The 22917-nt window shown below is 40.3% G+C and overlaps 1 protein-coding gene and 1 long non-coding RNA gene across 3 annotated transcripts in view; one reads left to right on the top strand and one right to left on the bottom strand.

The window, feature by feature from the left end:
• The window catches only part of ca10a (carbonic anhydrase Xa), a 107794-nt gene extending 97858 nt beyond the window's left edge, over positions 1-9936 (bottom strand). Inside the window, exons 1-3 of the mRNA XM_076999901.1 lie at positions 9720-9936; positions 9368-9518; positions 718-792 (exon numbers count right to left, since the gene is read on the bottom strand). Coding sequence (XP_076856016.1) covers positions 718-792; positions 9368-9428 — 136 coding nt within the window. The 5' untranslated portion in view covers positions 9429-9518; positions 9720-9936. The remainder of the gene's footprint in view (positions 1-717; positions 793-9367; positions 9519-9719) is intronic.
• Positions 8278-22917, top strand: part of LOC143510499 (uncharacterized) — a 43464-nt gene continuing 28824 nt past the window's right edge. The window contains exons 1-3 of one of the 2 annotated variants that reach the window (XR_013130011.1): positions 8278-8783; positions 9447-9528; positions 17472-17604. This is a non-coding gene — a long non-coding RNA (uncharacterized LOC143510499). Of the gene's footprint in view, positions 8784-9446; positions 9529-12955; positions 14019-17471; positions 17605-22917 lie in introns of those variants that run through there. The other variant, XR_013130012.1, reaches the window with a different exon arrangement.

Raw genomic sequence — 22917 nt, 5'->3', positions numbered from 1 at the left:
GGTCGAACATCCTTCCTCCCTCAGTGCTCTGCCAGTCCATATGACTCCATCTGACTGTAATACCTCAGTGAGGGCTAAAACCACAGGCCTGCATCACAGACTAAGTCTCTTAGTATTATATTTATTTCTGTGTGTATTTAAGCTAAAATGAGAGAATCCACATGGAACAAAACTGCTCTCTGTTTCATCTACCTCCTTGACGCTTCCCCCTTATGCATGGCACATAAACGTCGCCGATTTATCTAGGGCACTTCCCCTGGTCTGTGGGCTCTGCTGCTGCGGAACTGTGGGACATGTGAACCAAGCTATGATTTACACAGTTGCACACATGATGCACCTGTATATAGAGAGTTCCTAGCTCAGCGGTTCTTAGATATTTCAGCATGATAAATGAGACAAAAACAAGGTAACCTGGACAATTAGCCTTTTCAATCATTAAAAAAAAGATTTTTCTTCATTTTATGTACAGTAAAGTCTGACTAAGGTACAGTGATATTATCTAGATATACACTGTATTTTAGAACATTTATTAGAACAGAAGAGTTAACAGCTCCTATGTACAAATAACAACTTATATGCAGATTCAGTCCTGTGCTAAGGTACAATATATACAATGATCATGAAATACACAGAGAGGTTAAGGGAAACACTAATTATTCTCATCACGTTAAATCCAACATTTAAATGCAAAAAAGGTTAATGGGTGAGAAACATTACCTGGTACAAAGCTCCCTTGTACAACCTCTTTGTACGCCCACCATCCCTCATGAATTTTAGGTGGATTTGGCTGAGCTGTAGAGAAAAGACAAAGAAATCAGTATAATTTGGCCTTAATTTTCAAACAAACCACATCATTTCCAAGTTCAGAGCCTTTATCTGGATTGACCATTCTTGTTGATTTATCTGTCATTATAACCTCTTCCAAGTAAGGACTGAGCAAACACAGGACTATGCATCAGAAAGAGAGAGAGAGAGAGAGAGAGAGAGAGAGAGAGAGAAACAAATATACACAGAACAAACAAGCTTCAAATTGAAAATCCCCCACATTTCCTCAGGCATTAGTATGGAAATGCATTCTGGTCCACTGGTTGGACTTGAAAAGAAATCCTAGATTAGAGTCAAGATGTAGTTTATAATTGAGGTGACCGGGTAAAGATTCCCCTACTAAAGGGGGTCATGACCTGGAATTACAGGGCAAGGTCTTGGGATATTGCATTTTTACACCTGAACTTCTTTGTCCGTAGTGTGCCACTGAAAAGTACGACTTAATGGCAGGGCCAGGTGTGGTGTGGCAAGCTTTTAATGGAAGTGGAGGTGGGTTAATCCTTCCACTGGGGCTCTGAAGCAATGTGGGAGAGCAGTTCAATTTCACAAGGACAGAAGGAGTGAACATAGGGGCAAAACTCCCACCTCTGAGGAAAAATCTATTGGAAAACCAGCCAGTGGAAACAGCCTGAAGTGAAGGATTTCACCATCGTCTTTAGCGTGATTATTTTTAGATCTAAAACCTTTTAAACACCTGTTTAAGGTACAGCAAGGTCAGTGTCCAACTTTGTCTGTATTCATTTTTTGCGTACACCAAAGTGAAGCTCCAACATAAAAAAAAAACATTATTAAGATTTCAGAAGGAAGACATGAAATTATCTTGCTCTGGCCAGAGGACAGGCATAGTTGTATGTGCATAGAGTGTTATAGGCGGTATAATTGAAGGTCATAGAGGGCATAGTCGAACGTTATAGAGGATATAGCTGCAGATAGAGCTGAGGGCTAAAGAGTGTGTGGCTGAGGGTTATAGAGGGTATATTTGCACTATAGGGCTGCTGTTTCATCCAATCTGTCAATTTAAGACTTTCAGTGCTTTCACAAACCCACAGTTTCAAGAAAGGCCTTCTAGAATATTCAGCTGGTATGGCCATCTTTCCACTTCTGTAAGCCTGCAGCAAACTGAACCACAGAACTGAGTGAAACTTGTAATTGAAATAACATTGACTTCACCGATGCCAGATAGACAATGACGAACAGCCTCCCAATCTGTACAACAAGTTAAACCATTTTTTTATTAAGGAGTGTATTATTTGTCCTCTCCTTCTCTCAGGTATTCTGTCAGGAAGTAACTCTTAGCAGAACCCATGGTGTGAGAGACAATAACAATTCATCAGGCATGTTCTCCTGAGGGGTTTAAGGGTAATAATGCAGGCAAGCTTCAGAGAAGCTCGGGGACACAAGAAAGACATCAAGCCATCTCTCACTCTGGGGAAAACAAAGCCCCCCCACACCTGCAGTTTAAACTCTCAGTCATTAGCAGGGCTGCCACGGAAACGGGACAGAGCAGGCATGCTACCAACCGATCATATGTGACAGCATGACACAGCCAACCCAACTCTGATATGATAATATATTTTCTTAGATAGTTTAACGCTGTTAACACAGAATTCTGAAGGGGACGTTTTGAGTCAAATGTTTTGTGCAAACATCATAGTTTTTGAGAGAGGAAGAGAGAGTAACAGAGTGTGTGTGTGTGTGTGTGTGTGTGTGTGTGTGTGTGTGTGTGTGTGTGTGTGTGTGTGTGTGTGTGTGTGTGTGTGTGTGTGCCTGTGTGTGCCTGTGTGTGCGCATACATGGACATGAGCCATGCTCTTTTCCTATATTTATCTTCATAATGCCCTGATCATATGAAGCTTTTGGTCCAGTTCAATATGGAAGACAGTATGGAAACGAGCCATCATATATATCATTATGACAGCATGCCAACTACGTTCTATTCCATTTCCCACATAGCCTGACTGTTCCCCAGTAACACCTACTGGCATCAGCAGAATGAGATGCCTCAGATCCATAAAGTGAAAACTTGGTCAGACTCAGGGGACAGGGGAGCACACCAAATAGATACAATGTTCTAATTGACTTGCCTCAAGACAAAACCAAACCACAAGTGATTAACATAGCATCAGTAAGATAAGTCACATCCTCAGCAGAAGTCCAAAGTCAGGATGTTATACTGATGTTTGCATCAAATTCACCCAGTTACGCGACTAATCGCAAAAAGTGAATTACAACCAAAAAATGACCTCACACCCTCTCACAGGCAATCAGAGTCAAGATTGAAATGCTCCCCATGGGAGATCTGTGTGCTCTTGGCTATGTTTGAGACTGAAATGTCTTGGCTCAAAAATAAGCATATTAGAAAGAAAAATTGAAGTAGTTATCATATTAGTAATTCAATACCAAATTAGTTATTCAAATGACTGATAATGAGATTGTTACAGTTATTGATTGACGTGTTTGCTGGCACCACCACAAACGACCGGGCTGCCAGTTTAGCCATGCGGTGTTCAGAAGAGCACAATCAAAGGAGGTAATGAGAACACGCTACGGCACAGAGGCAGCAAGGCTGTGGACAGGCTTCAGACTGAGGACTCAGGGTCAAGACATCAGAATCTCATCAATGCTCAATTTTTAAGATCAACACTGCCAGTGGAAATACCTCATATGTACTCTGCAAGACCGAGACAAATCCTGGACCAATAAAGAAAGCATCAGCAAGATCTGAATTTAAAATGAAAGGACGTTGATTGAGAATACATGCTCCCCAGTGCCTCTCATACACTGGTCCCACAGTAGATTCTGTATAAACAAAGTAATGCGGTAAATAAGAACTCTGCTTGAAACTAATTGCAGGAGTTGGCTATTAGTATTCATTACAGGAGTAAAGCCACGCTGCAGCTCATCCATACAGCCGGAGAAGAAGGAGTGTTGCAAACGCTGGCCATAACTGAAACTTGACCTTGCCAACAGCTGTGCTTACTGACTTATGAGATAATTATCTCTCACCCAGCCCTGTTTGTGTCACTGTATTATGGATGCAGCTGTACCAGGGCTCTGTTTTGGGCCTTGTCCCCCCAGGACACTTTCAATCAAGCCAAAGCATGCAGAACCACCGTGAGACAAACGGTCCAGACGCACTACGTGGTTCCTGTCTGGCTCTGAACAGCCCTGAACTCAAACTTCAAGCATCTGTTGGATCTGGCAGAAGAATGAGATCATCCAAACAATTTTTTTTTGTATTATTAGAGGAAGAAATGTTGAGGGAGGAAAAAAGTGTTACATGGAAGGGAAAACATTAAGTATAGCTGAAGAATGTCATAGTCTAATAGCAGGTGTAGTCAGAGAGTAACATGAACACACCTCACATTGACCAAACACATCATAATTTTCTTGATCTCAAAATTACATGACTGTCACAGCAGAAGTACAGATCGCCTCAGGACATGGACAGCATGTTGCAGGATTTGATATGTTTTTCTTACCCCTCTCTCCTAAGCGTGCTTGCTCACTACACCAGAAATCCACACACACACACACACACACACACACACACACACACACACACACACACACACACACACACACACACACACACACACACACACACACACACACACACACACACACACACACACAAACACACACACACACACCTGCTTGGGATTATCAGATTAGTAGAGTGAGTTTGTGTGCACCCCATCTTATGTGGACTGTATGGTTCAGATGTAGTGAATTCCTCCACACTACAGGCATCAGTGCTTGCTCCTGACTTTAATGTCTAACCCTGTGGTGCAGCACCAGATCTATACTTTACTTAAGCACTCATAACATACCCCAGGTCTCACATGAACCAGAAGAGCATGGATGCCCATCCACACAGGTTTAAGATCGCTTTCAGGTGCCCGTGTTTCCTGGTCCACACGTGCTTGCAGGCATCATGGTCCACAAGCCACAGGCCGGCCCAGACTCTGCCTGATCGGGTGCGGTGCAGCTCCAAGCTCACGATACCCAGAGCACGGCTAACAAATGAGCGTGGAAAGCACCCAGCACTGTTCGCCAGCTACTGCTATCAGCAGTAGCAGCTTGTTCACAGTTGTTTACAACTGTAACTTCATTAAAAAAGGCTCACTGTCGCCATTAAGAGCATGCAGATTGGCCTGGCTCCGGCTTTGGCTACTTATTAGTATTTTGCTATAGTCAGCTTAGACCTATTTTTGCATGACTGGGCTATGAACCCCAAATGCAATGAAATGTTCTCTCTGAGATCCTCAGGATTAAGGACAGGTAGAGAAAATCACATGACATACAGTAACCGTGAGATATAAAGCCATTACTTCATATGCCCATTTAATGCTTCTCTGGTTTTGCTTTAGGGTCCAGAGGAAAGCGGTTGATATATTTTAGTTGTAGAGCCTGTTAAACTACTTTTTACATGGCAATAAAATGCAAAGAAATGTGAAATGCAAAGTAATCAGACTATTCAATTTATTTCCTTGCAGGTATAGCCTAATATATGTAAGGGGGAAATTCACTGAGCCTCCTACAGCTATGTAAGAATGTCAAACATAAAAGAGAAAGCATAACATGTTGTACATTTAAAATTGATAGACTTTATTATTTAGCCACCATGAAAGCAAAACTCTTCTCTTTGTAATGCAGGTACAAATGTTTCTCTTTACACAAGCAAGAGCTGCTCTTTAAGTGAAATTGGAGACAGCATTCAGTTGTAATTAATAAAGTTACCGAGGAGTAGTGGGCTGACTGAATTAAATGATTAATTTCCTTTACAAGTGTCTGAAAATGTCAGGGTATAGTCACAAAGAATCCAGTCATAAAGAAAAGTACCACGGAAAATGTGAGGCCAGACATACGATCAGTGCTTCTATTTGGATGTATTTTGCATAAATCAGCACTGAACGTCCAACTTCTCTCACATCATCTCTCACATTCCATAAGCAATATTCATACTATCGCTGCATGACAAATGAAATAATAAAAAAACACCTTATGTTCAGGTGAAATCGCAACAAAAATCCACACCAACATTTCTGATAGCAAGCTTAATCCACACCATAGCTCTTCCCCACACGCCTGTGGAGATTCCGTGCAGGGAGTTAGATTCTCCAAACCTTATCTGACATCTTGCTCCCAGATGCTTGTAGAGCTTGGTTAGCTGGATCAGGCGAGTCGGATTAGGGAAGGTCCTAAACTCTGGAAGAGTGTGACTGTAGCACAGTGCTGAAGATACCTGACTTCACTTACTGACAACTTAAATAAAAATGTAACTGAAACTTCAGCCCGACAGGGTTACTGGGAAAGTCTTGCTGATTAACCCAGAGTACAGTCCTTGATTCAGAAGGACACGTTCAGCCAGCCCAAGTTCACTAGCTGAGGTCACGGCCAGGGCCTCAGTGCCAGAGGTCTTGGATGTGTTGACCTTTTCTGGGCAGCAACACTGTCAAGACAATTACTGCCACAACCACATAAACCACCAGCAGATTTAGCAGCAGCATGTTTTTAGTAAGCCAGTCATTTTGTTCCCATAAATCAATTAACCACAGGGACATGACCAAGCGGAATTTGCCTGTTTCTTCCTTTGGTGAACTCATCCAGTCAGACTGGCTTTACGGAGCCTTAAGCTCTAAATACTTTGTGGTACTAGGGGTTATCTAGGATAGAAATAGCTAATAAGAGTCACTGAGCCTAAGAACCATAACTAAAGCAGTTATTGTGTGAATTACTGCTATATCATTATAAACATATTGTTTTTGCAATAGTGAGTCAGAAGCCATTTTAAAGACCAGCATATGGTGCAAAGAGACTGACAGCTTATGTATGACTGTCTTTACAAAAATTAAAATGGTGTCTGTGTGTTAGACAGTTGGTTTACTGGATGCCATCAGAGAGTTCTGCAGACAATAGCTCTGTACAGAAGGCAGCACGTGGACCTCTTAGAGGCCAGAATGAAATGGTTGTCAGTCAGGATGTTGCTTGTGCCTTTACTTAAACTAGTAAGTCAATTCTGTGTAACATATTCAGAGAAAATAAATGTCTTTACTAAATCTGCATCAATACGCACAAACACATGCGTATGGATTTATGTCCATACTCGATGGACCTTGTGCGGGACAATGGATTAGGATGTTAGATTTAAAGGGGGATAGCTTATTACATGTCCTTTTACATAAGAAGTACTTCAGCACATCTCATTCTCATAACCTACTGTCACCAAAGAGAGAAAGGTGTTTACTCCAACTATATAAGAATTCCACATTCAGTAGCTCACTAGGGAACACAAGACCTAATGCCAGGAAACCACCTTTCCCATCTACCACGTCCTGTATCCAGAGTCCTGTCATCAATAGGCCTTTCTTTGTTCATTTTCACAAATCCCATATCACACAATAAATGGCCCTTTGTTTCACTGTGTGCACTGTTACAACCAACATTTTCTTTTCCCCTGTATGAACAACCCCAGCCCCTACAGCTCCTGAGGTGAAACCAAAAGCTTGTATTGAGGTGCCTGTCACATGCACAGAAAACACAGAAAGAAAAGTGTAAAACAAATGCCAAAATGGCATACCATTGAAAAGAAAGTGTCTGACAGCAGGTTAAAACAGCTCTTTCTGACAGACCTACCTGTTAATGAAAATTAAGTACTACATTGAAGTATGACCTGACTAGCTACTCCACAAAGACCACGAGACTTCTGCAGCCCTCTCTAATATGTGCTATAGGAAGCATGCGTGAATACTGCAACAATATTCCAGAGCACAGCGAATAAAGGTTAAAGGGTCAAGAGTGAATAAGTGCATTCACTTTTCACAGAGACTCGGTATATCTAACTTCTTCATGGCCTGTTATACTTAAGTAGCTTCTATATTATACAAGCCAATCTAATTTCTGCTCTGCTGCTCTTTACGTCAGTGGAGAGGAGTCAAAAATATGAATGGCTCTGAGGATAGAACTGAATAAAGCACACAAAAGAATGAAGACCTGTAGCACACTGGCTTTCTGAGCCGCTTGCAGAGGTGTTGAGAATACTGTCTTCAAAGGAAAGGAAAAAAAACATCAATTTCATTGAGTTGTCTCAAATAAACTATTGAGCTACCAGTTATTGTCATTACAACATTTACTCTAACTTAAACAAACATGAGTGCAACTTAAGGCAATGCAATTATTCAGTCATTTCCAATCTTTCAGCAGCCAAGCTGTATCACCAGACAACCTCAGCGTACAATGCAAAGCAGGCCATGGAATTTCAACACTCTTTTGGGTGGACAGTAGGACAGCGTTGGTTATGTCATGTGACGCAACCTCGAACGTCAATCAAAATTAAACAAAAAAATTGACTCTCTCTTTCTCTGTCTGTCTCTCTATCTCTCTCTCTCTCTCCCTCTCTCTTTCTCTCTCTCTCTCTCTCTCTCTCTCTCTCTCACACACACACACACACACACACACACTCACACTCACTGCAAATGTCGAAAATTGTTCTTACTGATTCACATTTTACCCTATATTTCGATCTACTGCCCTCTAAAAGTCACACTGCCAGTACCACACATGATGACAGTATTTTGGCGTGGGGCGTCATCAATATTTGAAGTTGCAACGTGGGTGGATGCCTAGTTGTCTTGATTCACTTAATTACAAGCATGCGCTGTGCAAACATTTAGACTAATCCTACTGAACAAGTGGTTTCAGTTAATGCATGTTGTTTTCTTTTCAGTACAATGCAATGATTCCGATGGGACCATGTCTCAGCCTAATATTAATGCGGTGCACCATTGCAATTACGCGCCTGTGGAAAGTGATATTAATTGCTCGCAGTCGTGCGATGATTTGCATTGACAGAAAACCTTTGTACGTTTGTACTAATTGATGGCATCGATGGATGTGCGTTTGCCTTTCACTAACGCCGACAACAGAATCTCCAAAGCAACTTCCAAAGACATAAGGTAAGGATGCAAGTCTAATCACTTGGCTGAGCTGACGATGGAAAGGGTCTGTTACATACAACTTCAGAATGTCATGTTAAGATTTCCGTTTTTTAAATAAATATATAGCTAAATAAATAAATATATTAATATATCATAAATTTGATTGCGTCACGGACAAAGATCAAAAGGTGACGTGTTGCTTATCATCAGCTAGTTGTACAACAATGCGAAAGTGTGAAAGTAGGTAAAGCTATAAAATGACACAAAATGTATGTACATATGTAAATAATTAAAACGAGTTGCTAATGAAAATGATCTTGGGTTAATCCCTTAGTTTGATATTCATTTGTGTCCGAATATTTTACACCGTTCCACCGAAGTAGGTGACTTTGACCATCCCCCCAAATCCCACCTAATGTGTGATTAAAGCAGCAGTTATTTTTGTTAACCTATTTGCAGTGTAGTTTAGTATGATGTATAAAAAATATTTCAAGAACATTTACAATGTAGGATATGCACACATTTTAACTTTTAACATGAAATATTACAAGTATCAAATCAAATACACAGAAAATCAATGTAAATATTCTGTGCAAAGTTACCTGTTGTACAAACGATGAAATTAGCTTGAAGAATGATAAATATTTCCAAGATTAAATCCATGTTTTATCTTCATTCCAGGTACATTGCGCACAGGAACACGCCGATCAATTGCAGATGTTGAGTCCACCCAGTGTCTTTCCTTGTGCACACCTTACACAAGGTACTCTCCAAATCAGACACATAGCAGATTTATCTTGAAGACATGATGCGCATTTCAAACCCAACTCAAATCCATGCAGGACCACACACCAAACATATAGAAAATTCGAATAAAATCCTCAGTGTGCCCACTTCAAACGATGTTTCGTTGCGCCCCACGAACCTCCATAAAAGCACTTCAACGTTCTTTACCTTCCCGAAAAAGCTTTCAGATGCGTCTCGTATCCCACGACATGATGGATCCGCTCATCTGATCCTGCGAAGAGAGCAAAACTGAATGGGACTAAACGTGCGCACACAGTGAGCGATGTCGGGGCTCTACGGGAGAGCTGCAATTTTAACTCAGCCGACTCTTAAACTCGAGGTAGTAGTAGTGCTCACAGGACCTCGCGTTTAGCTGCAAGGGGGCGTGCTACTCTCATATTCACGTCGCAGTACAAACGATCAGACTACACACCCTCACTCGCAAGATAACGTGCGGGGTTTAACTAGGTCTACATGGATTGCTCTCCCTCCAAGCCTACTATAATCTAAGAGTAGGATGAGGAAGCGGTTAATGCACCGAGATCGGATTATCGGATCACAAAATTAAAACCACAATCAACTTTAACGCTATGTACAGTGCACAAGAAGAAAATGATCACGTAATGGGCGACTTTTACGTTTTGGAAAAAAAAAATCAATAAATTGCAATTGTTGTGAACACTATATTTCCTAGCTTCAGACACGCCTACATTAAACAGCAGCAGCAACAAAAACAACGACGACAACAACAATAATAAAAACAATAGGTTTCCCACACTACGTGTGTGAACCCTAATAAATAACAGTTGGGTTCACCAACTACTGTTTAAAAGCAGTTTCCCACATACAGATTAAGTCTGAATCTAGACTAAAATAAATTCTGAATGGTGATTCACCATTGGAACTTAGTGCAGTTCAGTCCAATTGTTTAATAAATGTCCAACAACCAATCTATTTGAAGTAATGGAGATAGTAGGACCTCATTTGTTTCCCAAAACCAGGGCCCCAGACGGCCCCTGACGGCCCCAGAACATATACAGTGAGGGGGCGTCAGAAAATTTTGGGGTGGCGAACGTAAGTTGTTGAGGGGGGGGGGGTACGTGTAACGATTGTCGAGCGGCCGAGGGGGCACCATGTAGCGATTGTTGTAAAATAAATGGGTCTTATTTTTTACATTGAGGGGGCGGGACACCTCGCCTGAGGGGGCGATGCCCCCATTCGCCCCCCCCCCCCCCATGGCGCCGGCCCTGCCCAAAACATACTATTACCAAAACAATGCTTCACCTGTTTAAAGTTGTTACAAAGAAACTTCCAATCTGGCATCACACAATAATGTGATGATTCTATAACCCAAGGTGTGCAGATAATGATATACACGTCAAACCTATGAGGCAGTGCACATAGAGCACAGGGCAGTGCTGTGTTACCAGACCTCCAGCAGTGCAGTGTTACCAGTCCTCCAGCAGTGCAGTGTTACCGGTCCTCCAGCAGTGCTGTGTTACCGGTCCTCCAGCAGTGCTGTGTTACCTGTCCTCCAGTAGTGCAGTGTTACCGGCCCTCCAGCAGTGCAGTGTTACCGGTCCTCCAGCAGTGCAGTGTTACTAGTCCTCCAGCAGTGCAGTGTTACCAGTCCTCCAGCAGTGCAACGTTACCGGTCCTCCAGCAGTGCATTGTTACCGGTCCTCCAGCGGTGCAGTGTTACCAGTCCTCCAGCAGTGCTGTGTTACCGGTCCTCCAACAGTGCAGTGTTACCGGTCCTCCAGCAGTGCAGTGTTACTAGTCCTCCAGCAGTGCAGTGTTACCGGTCCTCCAGCAGTGCATTGTTACAGGTCCTCCAGCAGTGCATTGTTACAGGTCCTCCAGCAGTGCTGTGTTACCGGTCTTCCAGCAGTGTTGTTACCAGTCTTCCAGCAGTGTTGTTACCAGTCCTCCAGCAGTGTTGTGTTACCAGTCCTCCAGCAGTGTTGTGCTACCAGTCCTCCAGCAGTGCAGTGTTACTAGTCCTCCAGCAGTGCTGTGTTACCAGTCCTCCAGCAGTGCTGTGTTACCAGTCCTCCAGCAGTGCTGTGTTACCAGTCCTCCCTTTGCATAACTTCTAGTTACACATTTTGCTCCCAGCAGCATTTCCCAGGCAACTTTTTGCAATGAAAGTACTTTACATAATGTCATTTCCTAAAAAATTATACATTTCCATCAAGCAATTCATATATATTGCAAATTGTATGCTTTCTACGGTTTACTAAAGGGAGACCAAGAAGAACCGAATAAACTCACATGGCTGGTGTGTTTCTTAGGTCTCATGCGATCAGCTGAGCTGTAGCAATGTGAAAGTGGAGTATTTTTTGTAAAAGCCTACAAAAACATCTCCTTTAATGTGCCATAGTTCATATTTGAACAGATTTGTATGGCTAGATATATTAAGATTGATATTTATTATTTTACTTGTGATTTTTGTTTTTTACATCTATGCAAACATTACTTTGATATTTTCCATCAAATGCAGTTGTAATGTTATTTTCTGGAAGTGAGAAGGTTTCTCCTTCGCAGTCACTCCACTGCTGTTACTCCAGCTGTGCTGTAGCTGCACCGCTTCATTGTGGAAGATGCACATAATGAAAATCATAAGCTATTAAAGCACACGTCACTGAACGTATGTGCAAATGTTGTGTTTTTCCCATCAAAGGATTTCCGATGTAGATTTCAACCACATTTCAGTATTTGTCTGTGAAAAATGCATCGAACGAAAACATAGCTTTTGATTATCACTGTTAAAGGTAACTGTTTAATAACAGGGTCCTATTTTCCTGACACCAAACACATTGCCTTATGCCAACCTCTACTACATAAGGGCATGTCAAGCAGATAGACAATCAGTGACAGAAAGTCACTACATTCACATAAGGGCATGTCCAAAAGACAGTCAGTACATTCACAACATTCAGTACTTTTGCGATATTCATTATCATCATGTGCAAAAAAAGTGAAGTGGAATATAAATAGGGGTTGTGGTAATTAATATCTGCCAAGCTCCCTTCACTTCTTAAGTATCTCTACTGAACGCAATGGCTGTACACCATATTAAGACAGCGGTAAGAGTAGTTTATAACCCACATGACCGAGCTTCTGTTAATTATTAGGTGGAGACAAGCAACCCATTGACACCTCCCCTTACACTACTTATTTACATAGACCATCTAATTTACATTTTTTGTGCCAGTTCTTGCAGTATGCAAAGTATGCAAGTGCTAACCCTAGCATTGGAGCACATGGGTATTTGTATGATAGTGGAAAGTAGAAATGTAATGCCAGTCTTGTTCACCCATGAAAACAGGTCCCATAGCCTCTTTTTCTAGTTGTACAGTAGATACAAGCATGATAACTCTTTCTGTCATCGTCATCTGCAGGGGCAGTAATTCCAGTGCAACAAACCACACAATGTCACTGACAGGTGACCCAGAAATGATAAAGAGATGAAGAAAGGGAGTATCATTTGGAGGGTACCCATTAGAACACCAGAGGACAACCTTCCCATCTTCAACAGCTGCATGGCTACAAGATGTTTTATGGGTCATGAATGGGGGCATGAGGACATCTCTGCACACTACCATGCTGGAGAAGTCATGGCTTTGATCATTTGCAATTGGAAGCCTCAGTTCTTCATTCAGCTGTAAGGGGTGTGACACGAACCTTGCAAATGGGAAGTGACACAGACACAGGCATGCTTAACAAACCCAGGGTTTATAAAACAGCTCTGACTTTTAACACGGATCAGTCTTTTAATGATTTGCATCCAGTCTCAATAAGGGCTTCTGCAGTTCAGTTGGCTGGGATTTTGCTGATTGATGGCACTAATTACGATCAAGCCTACGTGGATATGAATGACTGAACTTGTAATGGAAAAATCAAAGCACATTAGGTCTCCCGCATGATTCGACATTGACCATAATCTCATAAAAAATTACCTAAGAACTGTAAAACAATAGCAAGTGGGAAGTTCAGTGACTAATAATGACTATATAACTTTTCCAGAGCAGCATACTGACTTTCTTAACTACAATTGTCTAGACCTTCTGACAGTTAGATAACATTGTATCCTTTGTATAGAATGTGTCAATCAATGCTTTACATCTGTAAAGAATTTTGGTGCAAGAAAATGTCTTCTATACAAGAAAAGTGCTTGTAGCATGTATAAAATTACTAATAATTATAACTCACACTGAGCAATGCAGATGACTCAATTGCGTTGTTTTGATTAATATTTTCCCCAGTGGACCCGAGACCTAACATGTCACTCATGCTTCATTTTCCCCATGATATACACAGTAATGGGATGGCTTTGCACTCATCTGGTGAATTTGCTGTAAAAAGAGGTTTCTAAACAGAAAGTACAAGCCTTGACTGCAAATTACAAACATTTTTTCACTGCACTTATCTATTATGCTCTCAATAAAAATGCAGGTTGTATTTGTTGAGAGATCTCTCCTTGGTTTACATGTAAAAATTAAATGATTTTTTTTCTTCCAGAGGGAGAGTAATCACAGGGGAGAACAAGGTTTAAATTCTAGATTGCACACCTCAAACTCACTGAATGCATACATTCAACACCAAACACTGAATTCATAATAAACGTTTATTACAAAGTTTTGTTGTCTGGGCTGCCCGAGAATAGATGAATGTTGATCGAACATAGAAAGAAAAACTCTCTCTAGAAATGCAGACTATTCCATTAATCAACAAATTGCGGCATGCTTAAAAATATCCAGTGCACCTAAAGCCCATCAGGATTTGCAGAGCTAATGGGAATTGTTTTATCCACACAAAGGCTCATTTGTTTTATGTGGGTTTTTAGGGCTACACTTCAGTAACTGAAGTGAGATCATGTATTTACTTGATCACATACATTTAGTTTTTGATTATCCTTATCTGGACGCCCATTTGCTCTGCTTCTAATCACTTTACATTTTGGTAGAGAGACTTCTGGAAGTATTTATGACTAAAGCTCTTTATTAGGTGTCTATAAGGTGTTCATTATCAGGTTACTGCTTTCATATGTATATCTAAAGTAATATTGTTTGCCTTAAACATAAAAGAAACCATGCTCCTTAAGACAGAGTACTCACATCATAGCATAGTGGCTAATTTTCTGAGCAAGGATTATGTTTATTTATGGATTGTAGGATTCTCAACAGAATGTTTTCATCAGTAGCATTATTAGTTTTGTACAAGGCATATTATCTTTATGACTCACACTGTGTAATATGTAAAGACAATGTTGATTTAAGACATAGAAGGTAAAGAAACCATGGTACCTTGACATGCATGCTACAGTTCCATATGACAAACATATATAGAGTGAATCACAGTGTTACTCTGTCACATGGTTTGCATTTACGCAATTGCTCTTCGAGAGTCGTCTTCCTACGCACCACGGAGACTGTGGGCAGTGTTCCCTTAGTTATTCGCCCTGTAGGACTCCTAGTGCTTGTTGCTTTTTAGAGAAATCTAACACCTACAGATAAAAATGTGTTTCACCCACGCACCATTTGGTGTCTCAAACAAGCAGAACAATACGCTTTATGTTATTTCTCCATTACAGAGAGATATGTGGTGGCCCCATCACTTCAAGGTTTTTATAGTGCTTTAATTCATCATCATTGACATGCAAAGGTATGCTGCAATCCCATAAAGGTGCACACTAAACACTCAAACACATATACACATAGACACACACACACACACACACACACACGCTCTAACACGGTCACCCCAATCTTGCATGTTCATGTTGCTAAGACATTCCTGAAAGCGTTATCGTTTAGAGAAGATGCAAAATATATCACTGAGTCAGTCAGGAAATGATTGAATTAAAACTGAGTTTGGTTTAGTAAGTAAGGTGACATTGACCTATTTTCTGGTGGTAATTCTCACAGAGTGGCATTAGACTGGGACAGATTCCTTAATTTTTTTCAGATTAAATGATGAGAGCAGATTATCTGCTTTTAACCTGAGAGCAGCAAGGATAGTAGAGGGATTACAGGTAACTGTACAATTCCAACACAGTGTTTCCTTTGGCCAAAGCTGGCAAAAGCATGAGTCATCCATTACTGCCCTTAAGACATATCAAATGATGCTTTATATTGATTATTCAGTGGAGTTCATTTGTTACAGAATCTGATTTGGACTTTGCCAAATTTACCTAATATAAATCTATGGATACCATATTTGAGGATTTTGTTCTAATGGACTTTGAACATTCTGTGACATTCACTGAAGTGCAAATGTTATGTCAAGTCCACAGGGCCAAAGGCTACACGTATTTTAAAAAGGGGGAAAACAGTAGTGAAAGGGTATAAAACCCCTGTGCAAGGGTGGACATCTTTTTCTTGGAGCAGGAAGAAATGTGTGTTCATCTGCACCATGCAAATTACAATATATCAATTCCATAACTAGATTTTGGTTTATCTTGGTTATGTGCAATACACCTCACATACAGAACACACTTAAACATGGAAATACAAATGATTACCGTCACGTTGAGGACCCTGGCCCCTCCCTTTTGGGCGTGTGTCAACGTTGTCCACGTGCTTTGTCTGCGTCAGTGGAATTCCGTGGTGATGGCTATGTCGTGTGAATAATGTGTCTCACCTGTGAATCGTCTCGTAATCACGTGGGGCTAATGTGGTTTGTCTATTTAATGTGCGCTCGCACAGTGTCCTGTGCTCGTCGTTGTCTAAGTCTACACGTTGTGAGTGTATGCCGAGTGTCTACGTGCGCTATTGCGCTATATCTGTGTTTTTCGTGCATGTTAAGCGCTAAAATAAAAGTGACGTCTGTCAAGTCAGAGGGATCCGTGTCTCATCCTTCGCTACGACCCCACCGTCACATTTACTCTGCGTGTACAGCTGTTTAGGGTGCCTGATATCAGTTTTACAAAAGTATACTTGTCCTTTTTGGTATGTAAGATAAAAAAAAATTAGTCTGGATATATAGAATTATTTATTCAGATCTTTTATAATCATTAATATCAAAAAGCTACAGATTTTATCACATATGTACTTATAAATGCATCTCTTACATACATTATTTAAACATATTGTCACTGTTGGTCACATCCAAACAAAATCTTGGGTCAAACAATGTCGTGCATGACCACAATGTTTACTGTGATTATTGTACTTTTTGTGTACAGACTAGAACATCTGACTAGTGTCAGAACTGTCACGCGTGATTTGTACATGTGCTGACAGCCGTCCTCTTCTCTGGGGAACAAAGCTGGGTGTTATCCTCGTTGGCCAGTGTGACTGCCTCGCACAGTCTGAGTTCATGGCTGGAGCTGAAAAATTGTTAACACAAGCACAATGTGCTCCCTGAGAAGGTATGCCAGAGCAGCTCACAGGCATAGAGAAGGGAGAGTCCGTGTACGAGCACAGGCTCAAGCGTGATAAAGCTCTTAATCTTCATCTGCAGTGATTTTTGATATACCCATTGCATGAATAATGTGAAAGTGTTTTATGAAAAAAATATATGAATAATTAGTGCCTTGCTTTCTGGGCCTGCCTTGTTGATGAAACAAGTTAAACCTTCCTCCTGTGAGATTTCAAGCAGGCTTAACTGTCCTTCACTGTCTTTGTGTGTTATCTTGTCTTGTCTGTGGTATTTGTAACACAGTACATACAAACCACACACACGCTGGTGTACACGCGCGCACACAAACAAACACAAAGTTTTTTTTTTTTATTGCAGAAAAGGGTAGGGGCAATCAGTATTTTTGCTCTGCAAACGACTGTAATAGTAATGGTAACAGGGACATTGGCTCTAACACTCTTTGGACATGGACCACTAGCCTGTCTGAGACATAGAGCCATTAGTGCATCTGGTTTCTATCAGCATAATTGTCTATTTCTTTCTTTTTTCCCCCAGCTGTTCCCATGAGAGGATAATTTCTGTCCTGTTTGGTTGATGAACTGCGAGAGCAATTGTCCATGTCACTGGGCTGCCAGCATCTTCCTCTCACACCCAGGCCCATCACTGATCCTGCAACATTTCAGGACAGGTAAAAAAAACTATGTGCTTCTGTAAACCAGGAGTAATAGAGAATGTACTTAATCATAATCTTGTTTTATTCTGGAGTAGTGCAGGTGTACATTGATGAACGGTTTCGAATAGTTGTTTTAAAATAAAAATATGAACTGTTTATATTTATTAAAAAAAGAAGAGAGAATAAAACAAAAACCTTAAACCAAGCAGCAACCTAGTCAGTCTTCAATGACGCTCATTTGAGAGACAGAGACGGGTGTTGTTTTGGCCAATCAGCTTCAAGTATTTGTTTTTTACCTTCGTTTTTTCTTACAGAGGAATTTTCCCTGTTTTAGAAGAGAGCGAGAGAGAGAGCGCCAGAGCATCTAGCCAAAAATGTATCACCTCGTGATATAAAAAAATTAGGTAAACGCTAGGATTAAGCGTTTCTAACCAGTGAAGTAATCGTTAACGAGCTGCCCACCACTGATAAATCTAGAAGTGTGCCGAGTAGAGGAAAAGCGAAAAGTATCACTTACCGTGAGCAGGCAGAATTTCCAGACTTAAGTGTCCTGGTAATCTTCAGGTAGAGGAAGAATTTCGCGCCTAAAGCTACCAATGGTGGCGTATAGAAACACCGGATTGGATTTGGTGAGTGCAAAATACCTTTATATATGTCTCCTGACCAAAACGTAAGTTGTTGAGCGGGGGTGGGGGTTGTATATCGTGATCGATCGCCAGTGGAGGGCGACATAGATATGGATCGGAGGTAAATAAACTAGATTTTTTTTTTCGCCGTGTGAAATCGGAAGTGTGGCGTGTGAGCGTGTGAAGACGGTCAAATGCGTGTGTCACGCGCTCAATGCGTGAGACTTGAGAGCCCTGATAAAAGATACCACTAGCCTAAGCTAAGCTAACACCATCGAATGTAATGGGAGCTAAGCTAAGCTAATGTCATCGTACCTAACGGCAGCTAAGCAAAGCTAAGTCATTGAATGTGATCGGAGCTAAGCTAATGCTCTAGCTGAGGCACAGCCAAGTGTATGTATTTGTGGGAAGGTAGAGTTGTTACTAGACTGTTTTCATGTTGTGTATTCACAGACTTTAAGCATCTGTGTTGAAACTGAACGGAACTATTGTTATCGACACTCTGGGATAAGTAGAGGTTTTGTTCTGCTTTAAATCCAAGAGACTTTCCAAGGGAGATTTTATTTCTTCCATTGAGTTACCGTTTTATTTATATGTGTATGTTGCTTTGTCCCTTAAGTGATTCCCATATCCATTTGTTTACTGGTACAGGTATTGATAATTGTTGGTTGTTATTTTTATGGTTAAATCCATAGGTCCGGGTTTAATGATAGAAAGGTTAACTTAAAGTTAAACTAATTCAGAACACAATTACACATTAGTTCCTGCTTCTTAAATAGGAAGTCCCAGGGCCGGAGTGGGCCCGTTTTTCAGCCCGGAGTTTCATGCCCAAATCCGGCCCAAAATTATTTTTCCTCCCAATCGGCCCAAACTAGAGATTGAAATGAGCCGGCCCATCGGGAATCCTCCCGAATCTCCCGATTAGCCACTCCGGCTCTGGGAAGTCCTAAACCCTGTAATTAACAGTAGCCTACCTGAAAGCGAACAGTACTTAACTTTACCTCACGACCTAAAGGGAAAAAATAAAGAAATCAATTAGTTGAAAAAAAAAAAAACCAACAAAACAGGAAGCTACACGAATCCTTACCTCTGAGTGAACATTGTTCATATTCCCTGGGAAAATTTGTTGTTCGTTTCCCTTGAAGAACCTCATTCAACATTCTTTAATACATTTTGTAATTTCCACATACCTGGTGTAACCTTCGTGTGTGTGTGTGTGTGTGTGTGTGTATATATATATATATATATATATATATATATATATATATGTGTGTGTGTGTAATGTGTGAGTAAGTCTGCAGTGTAGGCTAAGTTTTCATCATGATCAACTTTTTAAATATTTTAATCTTTTCATAATTGTTAGTTGAGCCTGGCCTTGCTCCCAGTACAACAGGATATTTACGAGGGAGCTAGCTGAAAACACTTGGGCAGCTTTGTTGATTAAAGCAGTCACTTGCTTGTGCATATGCCGGTGCTGTCTAATAGCTTCTATTCTGCCTATAATGCAGTCAAAAGTAACAAGGGGACCAATTGTTTTAGATGGATACGTCTTCCATATCTATTAACCCCTGTGTGCACAAGCTGTTATACTGCAGTCAGTAAATCTTCCACACCAGCCCAATGAAATGCTGGATGCTCGACTGGGTTGACTGGGTTGACTGAGGTGATGGCAGACTCAGTGGTGTGACTTCCTGTTTCCCACAGATCACTTGACGTCACTCCTGAGTGGTCTTCCTCCGTGCTCGTAGTCTTAATGGGCTGTAAAATTTGAGCATGGCTGTTCAGCATGCAACGGCACACTCACAATACAGCAGCATCCATTAACAAGTCTATCAAGCTCGCTCACGGCCATTATTTATTCAATGCAAAATGTATTAGTGTACTTTGTACCAATATACAAGTGTAGCAATAGAACCGGTTCACAACAAAGTAGTCGGGGAACAATATGGTAGGTCGTTGTCTCAGCTTTATTCAAGATCCAGCTCTTTCCCCGTTGCCTTCAGTGTTACTTACTTTATTACAAAGAGATAGAGCAATATTCTGTAAAACAGCCTTAAAATGAGAACAACTCCTATCATTACAAAAGATGTGCCTTTGTCAGATTTCTGAAATGCCATAGATAGTGTGTGGACTAGGATGTCTGCATTCATATGCACTGCAATATTTGATAGACCTCATCTAAATATATGTGGTTGAATTTAATAATAGAGACCTACTACTCAAGCAATTTTTTTTTTCTCAATCCTTAACCCTATTTATTGTAACAGATGGAAGAAAAACACACACACACACACACACACACACACACACACACACACACACACACACACACACACACACACACACACACACACACACACTAAGTCCAGCTGTGGGGCTTAAACAGCTTCTGCACAATTATATTCAACATGTTTTAACAAAGGCTCTTTACTTTTTGATCAAGTGAAATGCTATGCAAATAAAAAAAGCAGAAAAAAGACATTATTGTGTGTGCACTCACCACCTATTTTTTGAGGTTGGCACGGTGACTTTGATGACACATAATGGTTTTTCTTTCTCTAACTATAATTACTCCAAAGAACCATGTTAAGCACGGTTGTCAAACAAAAGGGTCACACAGAGACATCTTACCTAACAGCCTAGACATGCTATTATATTCAAAGGCATGGAATTATAGTACAGACATGAATTACTGCTAAAACTCTAATGCAACAGTACTTATAAGGGTATGTGTACCCTCAAAGCTCCCAGTTTTATGAGAAAATTAACACAGCAACCATTTTCAACACTGACTACTGACTCCATTCCTTATGAATCATATTTTTTCTGCTTTTTCACAATTAACATGAGTATTATAGAAGCCCTTTTTCCAAACACTAATGAGCTTTCTGAGAGCACTAGAAATGCTGCAGTGAAATGCCCCTTAGTAGCCAAAATTAATTCAAAATCGCAACTCTCACAAGACCCAGAGCTAAAGAGAGAGAGAGTGAGAGACAGAGCCAGGCCAACAAGCAGACATTCTCTCTTGAAAAGACCAGGGAGGTAGAAAAAAGAAATTACAGACATCTCACTGAAAAAATCTATTGCATAGCATATAATGTGAATGATAAACTGATATATTTGTAGTCAACCAAAACCCCCTTAAAACACCCACCATTACTGAGTCCAAGTCATTCATACTATTCAAATATTACATCATTTGGCATCAAAAAGCATAGATTATAGAAAATGTATGGGATATGGCTTTAAGTAATACTGGGCCATGCAGCTGAGAGAACTGCAAAAGCTTGTATAACTTTTAAATGTAAATGAGCCTTAATAATCGAGAAAGGCAGTATAATAACTCTTAGACCAAAATGCCTATAATAATATCATTAGCCTTTTTCTCTCCATAGGTAGAAATTACCTTATCTTGAAATGCCAGAGCACATTATATATGAATATGGTGTGAAATAGAAAAGGTATTATTTAATACTACGTCTGGGTCCAATATTGGAATGTTTAGATGATTAATAATAATACTAATAATAATAATAATAATATGATTGTAAAGCTGCTTTGTGACAACGTGTGTTGTGAATAGCGCTATATATATAAACTTGACTTTGAATTTGACTAATAACAATAGTGTACAATGCTGGTGATGATTTACATTCCTTCTAATGTAAAGGCAAGATGTGGAGTAATCTAAACTTAGTGCTTATTATGTCTGCATGAACTTAAAAATATAAATTAAATGTAGCACTATTTTTGTGCTGCTAGATTGTTTAAAAATTTGAACTGAAATAAGGTTTTGACATCAATTAACCATTCTAAATAGAAAAAATAGGTTAGTTCTTGTTTCATTACAATACAGCTCCCTACATCTAATATTGAGACTTTCTATATCTAACTATTCTGACTGTATACTGTATAAAAGATTCCATAGTGATGATGCAACACCTACTTCAATAAGAAAACCCAGAACATTTAATTGCAAAGAAGAGAGTTCTCAAGCACAGATTCACAGGTACAGCTGCAAATGTAGGTGGTTAGAAGCAGCTGTGCAGCATTATCACTTTACTCATCCTTTTATATCATCATCAATCACTTTACTCATTCCTTTACAGCTTCTTCCGTCACCCATCCCTTTACAGCTTCATACATCACTTTACTAATTCCTTTACAACTACATACATTACTTTTCTCATCCCATTACAGCTTCATACATCATTTTACGCACCCCTTTACAGCTTCCTACATCATTTTACTCATCCCTTTACAGTTTCACACATCATTTTACTCACCCCTTTACAGCTTCATACATCATTTTACTCACCTCTTTACAGCTTCATACATGACTTTACTCATCCCTTTACAGCTTCATACATGACTTTACTCATCCCTTTACAGTTTCATACATAACTTTACTCATCCTTTTACAGCTTCATACATCACTTTACTCATCCCTTTACAGTTTCATACATAACTTTACTCATCCTTTTACAGCTTCATACATCACTTTACTCATCCCTTTACAGCTTCATACATGACTTTACTCCTCCCTTTACAGCTTCAAACATGACTTTACTCATCCCTTTACAGCAGGGATGTCAAAGTCAAATACACAGAGGGCCAAAAAAACAAATTTGCTACAAGCCGAGGGCCGGACTGGTTCAATGTTTGTTTAAACATATTGAAATGATTGCACATAGCCTATTGA

This window comes from Brachyhypopomus gauderio, chromosome 3 (genome assembly GCF_052324685.1).
Source record: "Brachyhypopomus gauderio isolate BG-103 chromosome 3, BGAUD_0.2, whole genome shotgun sequence".
NCBI classification, from domain to species: domain Eukaryota; kingdom Metazoa; phylum Chordata; class Actinopteri; order Gymnotiformes; family Hypopomidae; genus Brachyhypopomus; species Brachyhypopomus gauderio.
The sequence above is the reverse complement of the archived record's forward strand: the minus strand, read 5'-3'. Positions and strand labels throughout refer to the sequence as shown.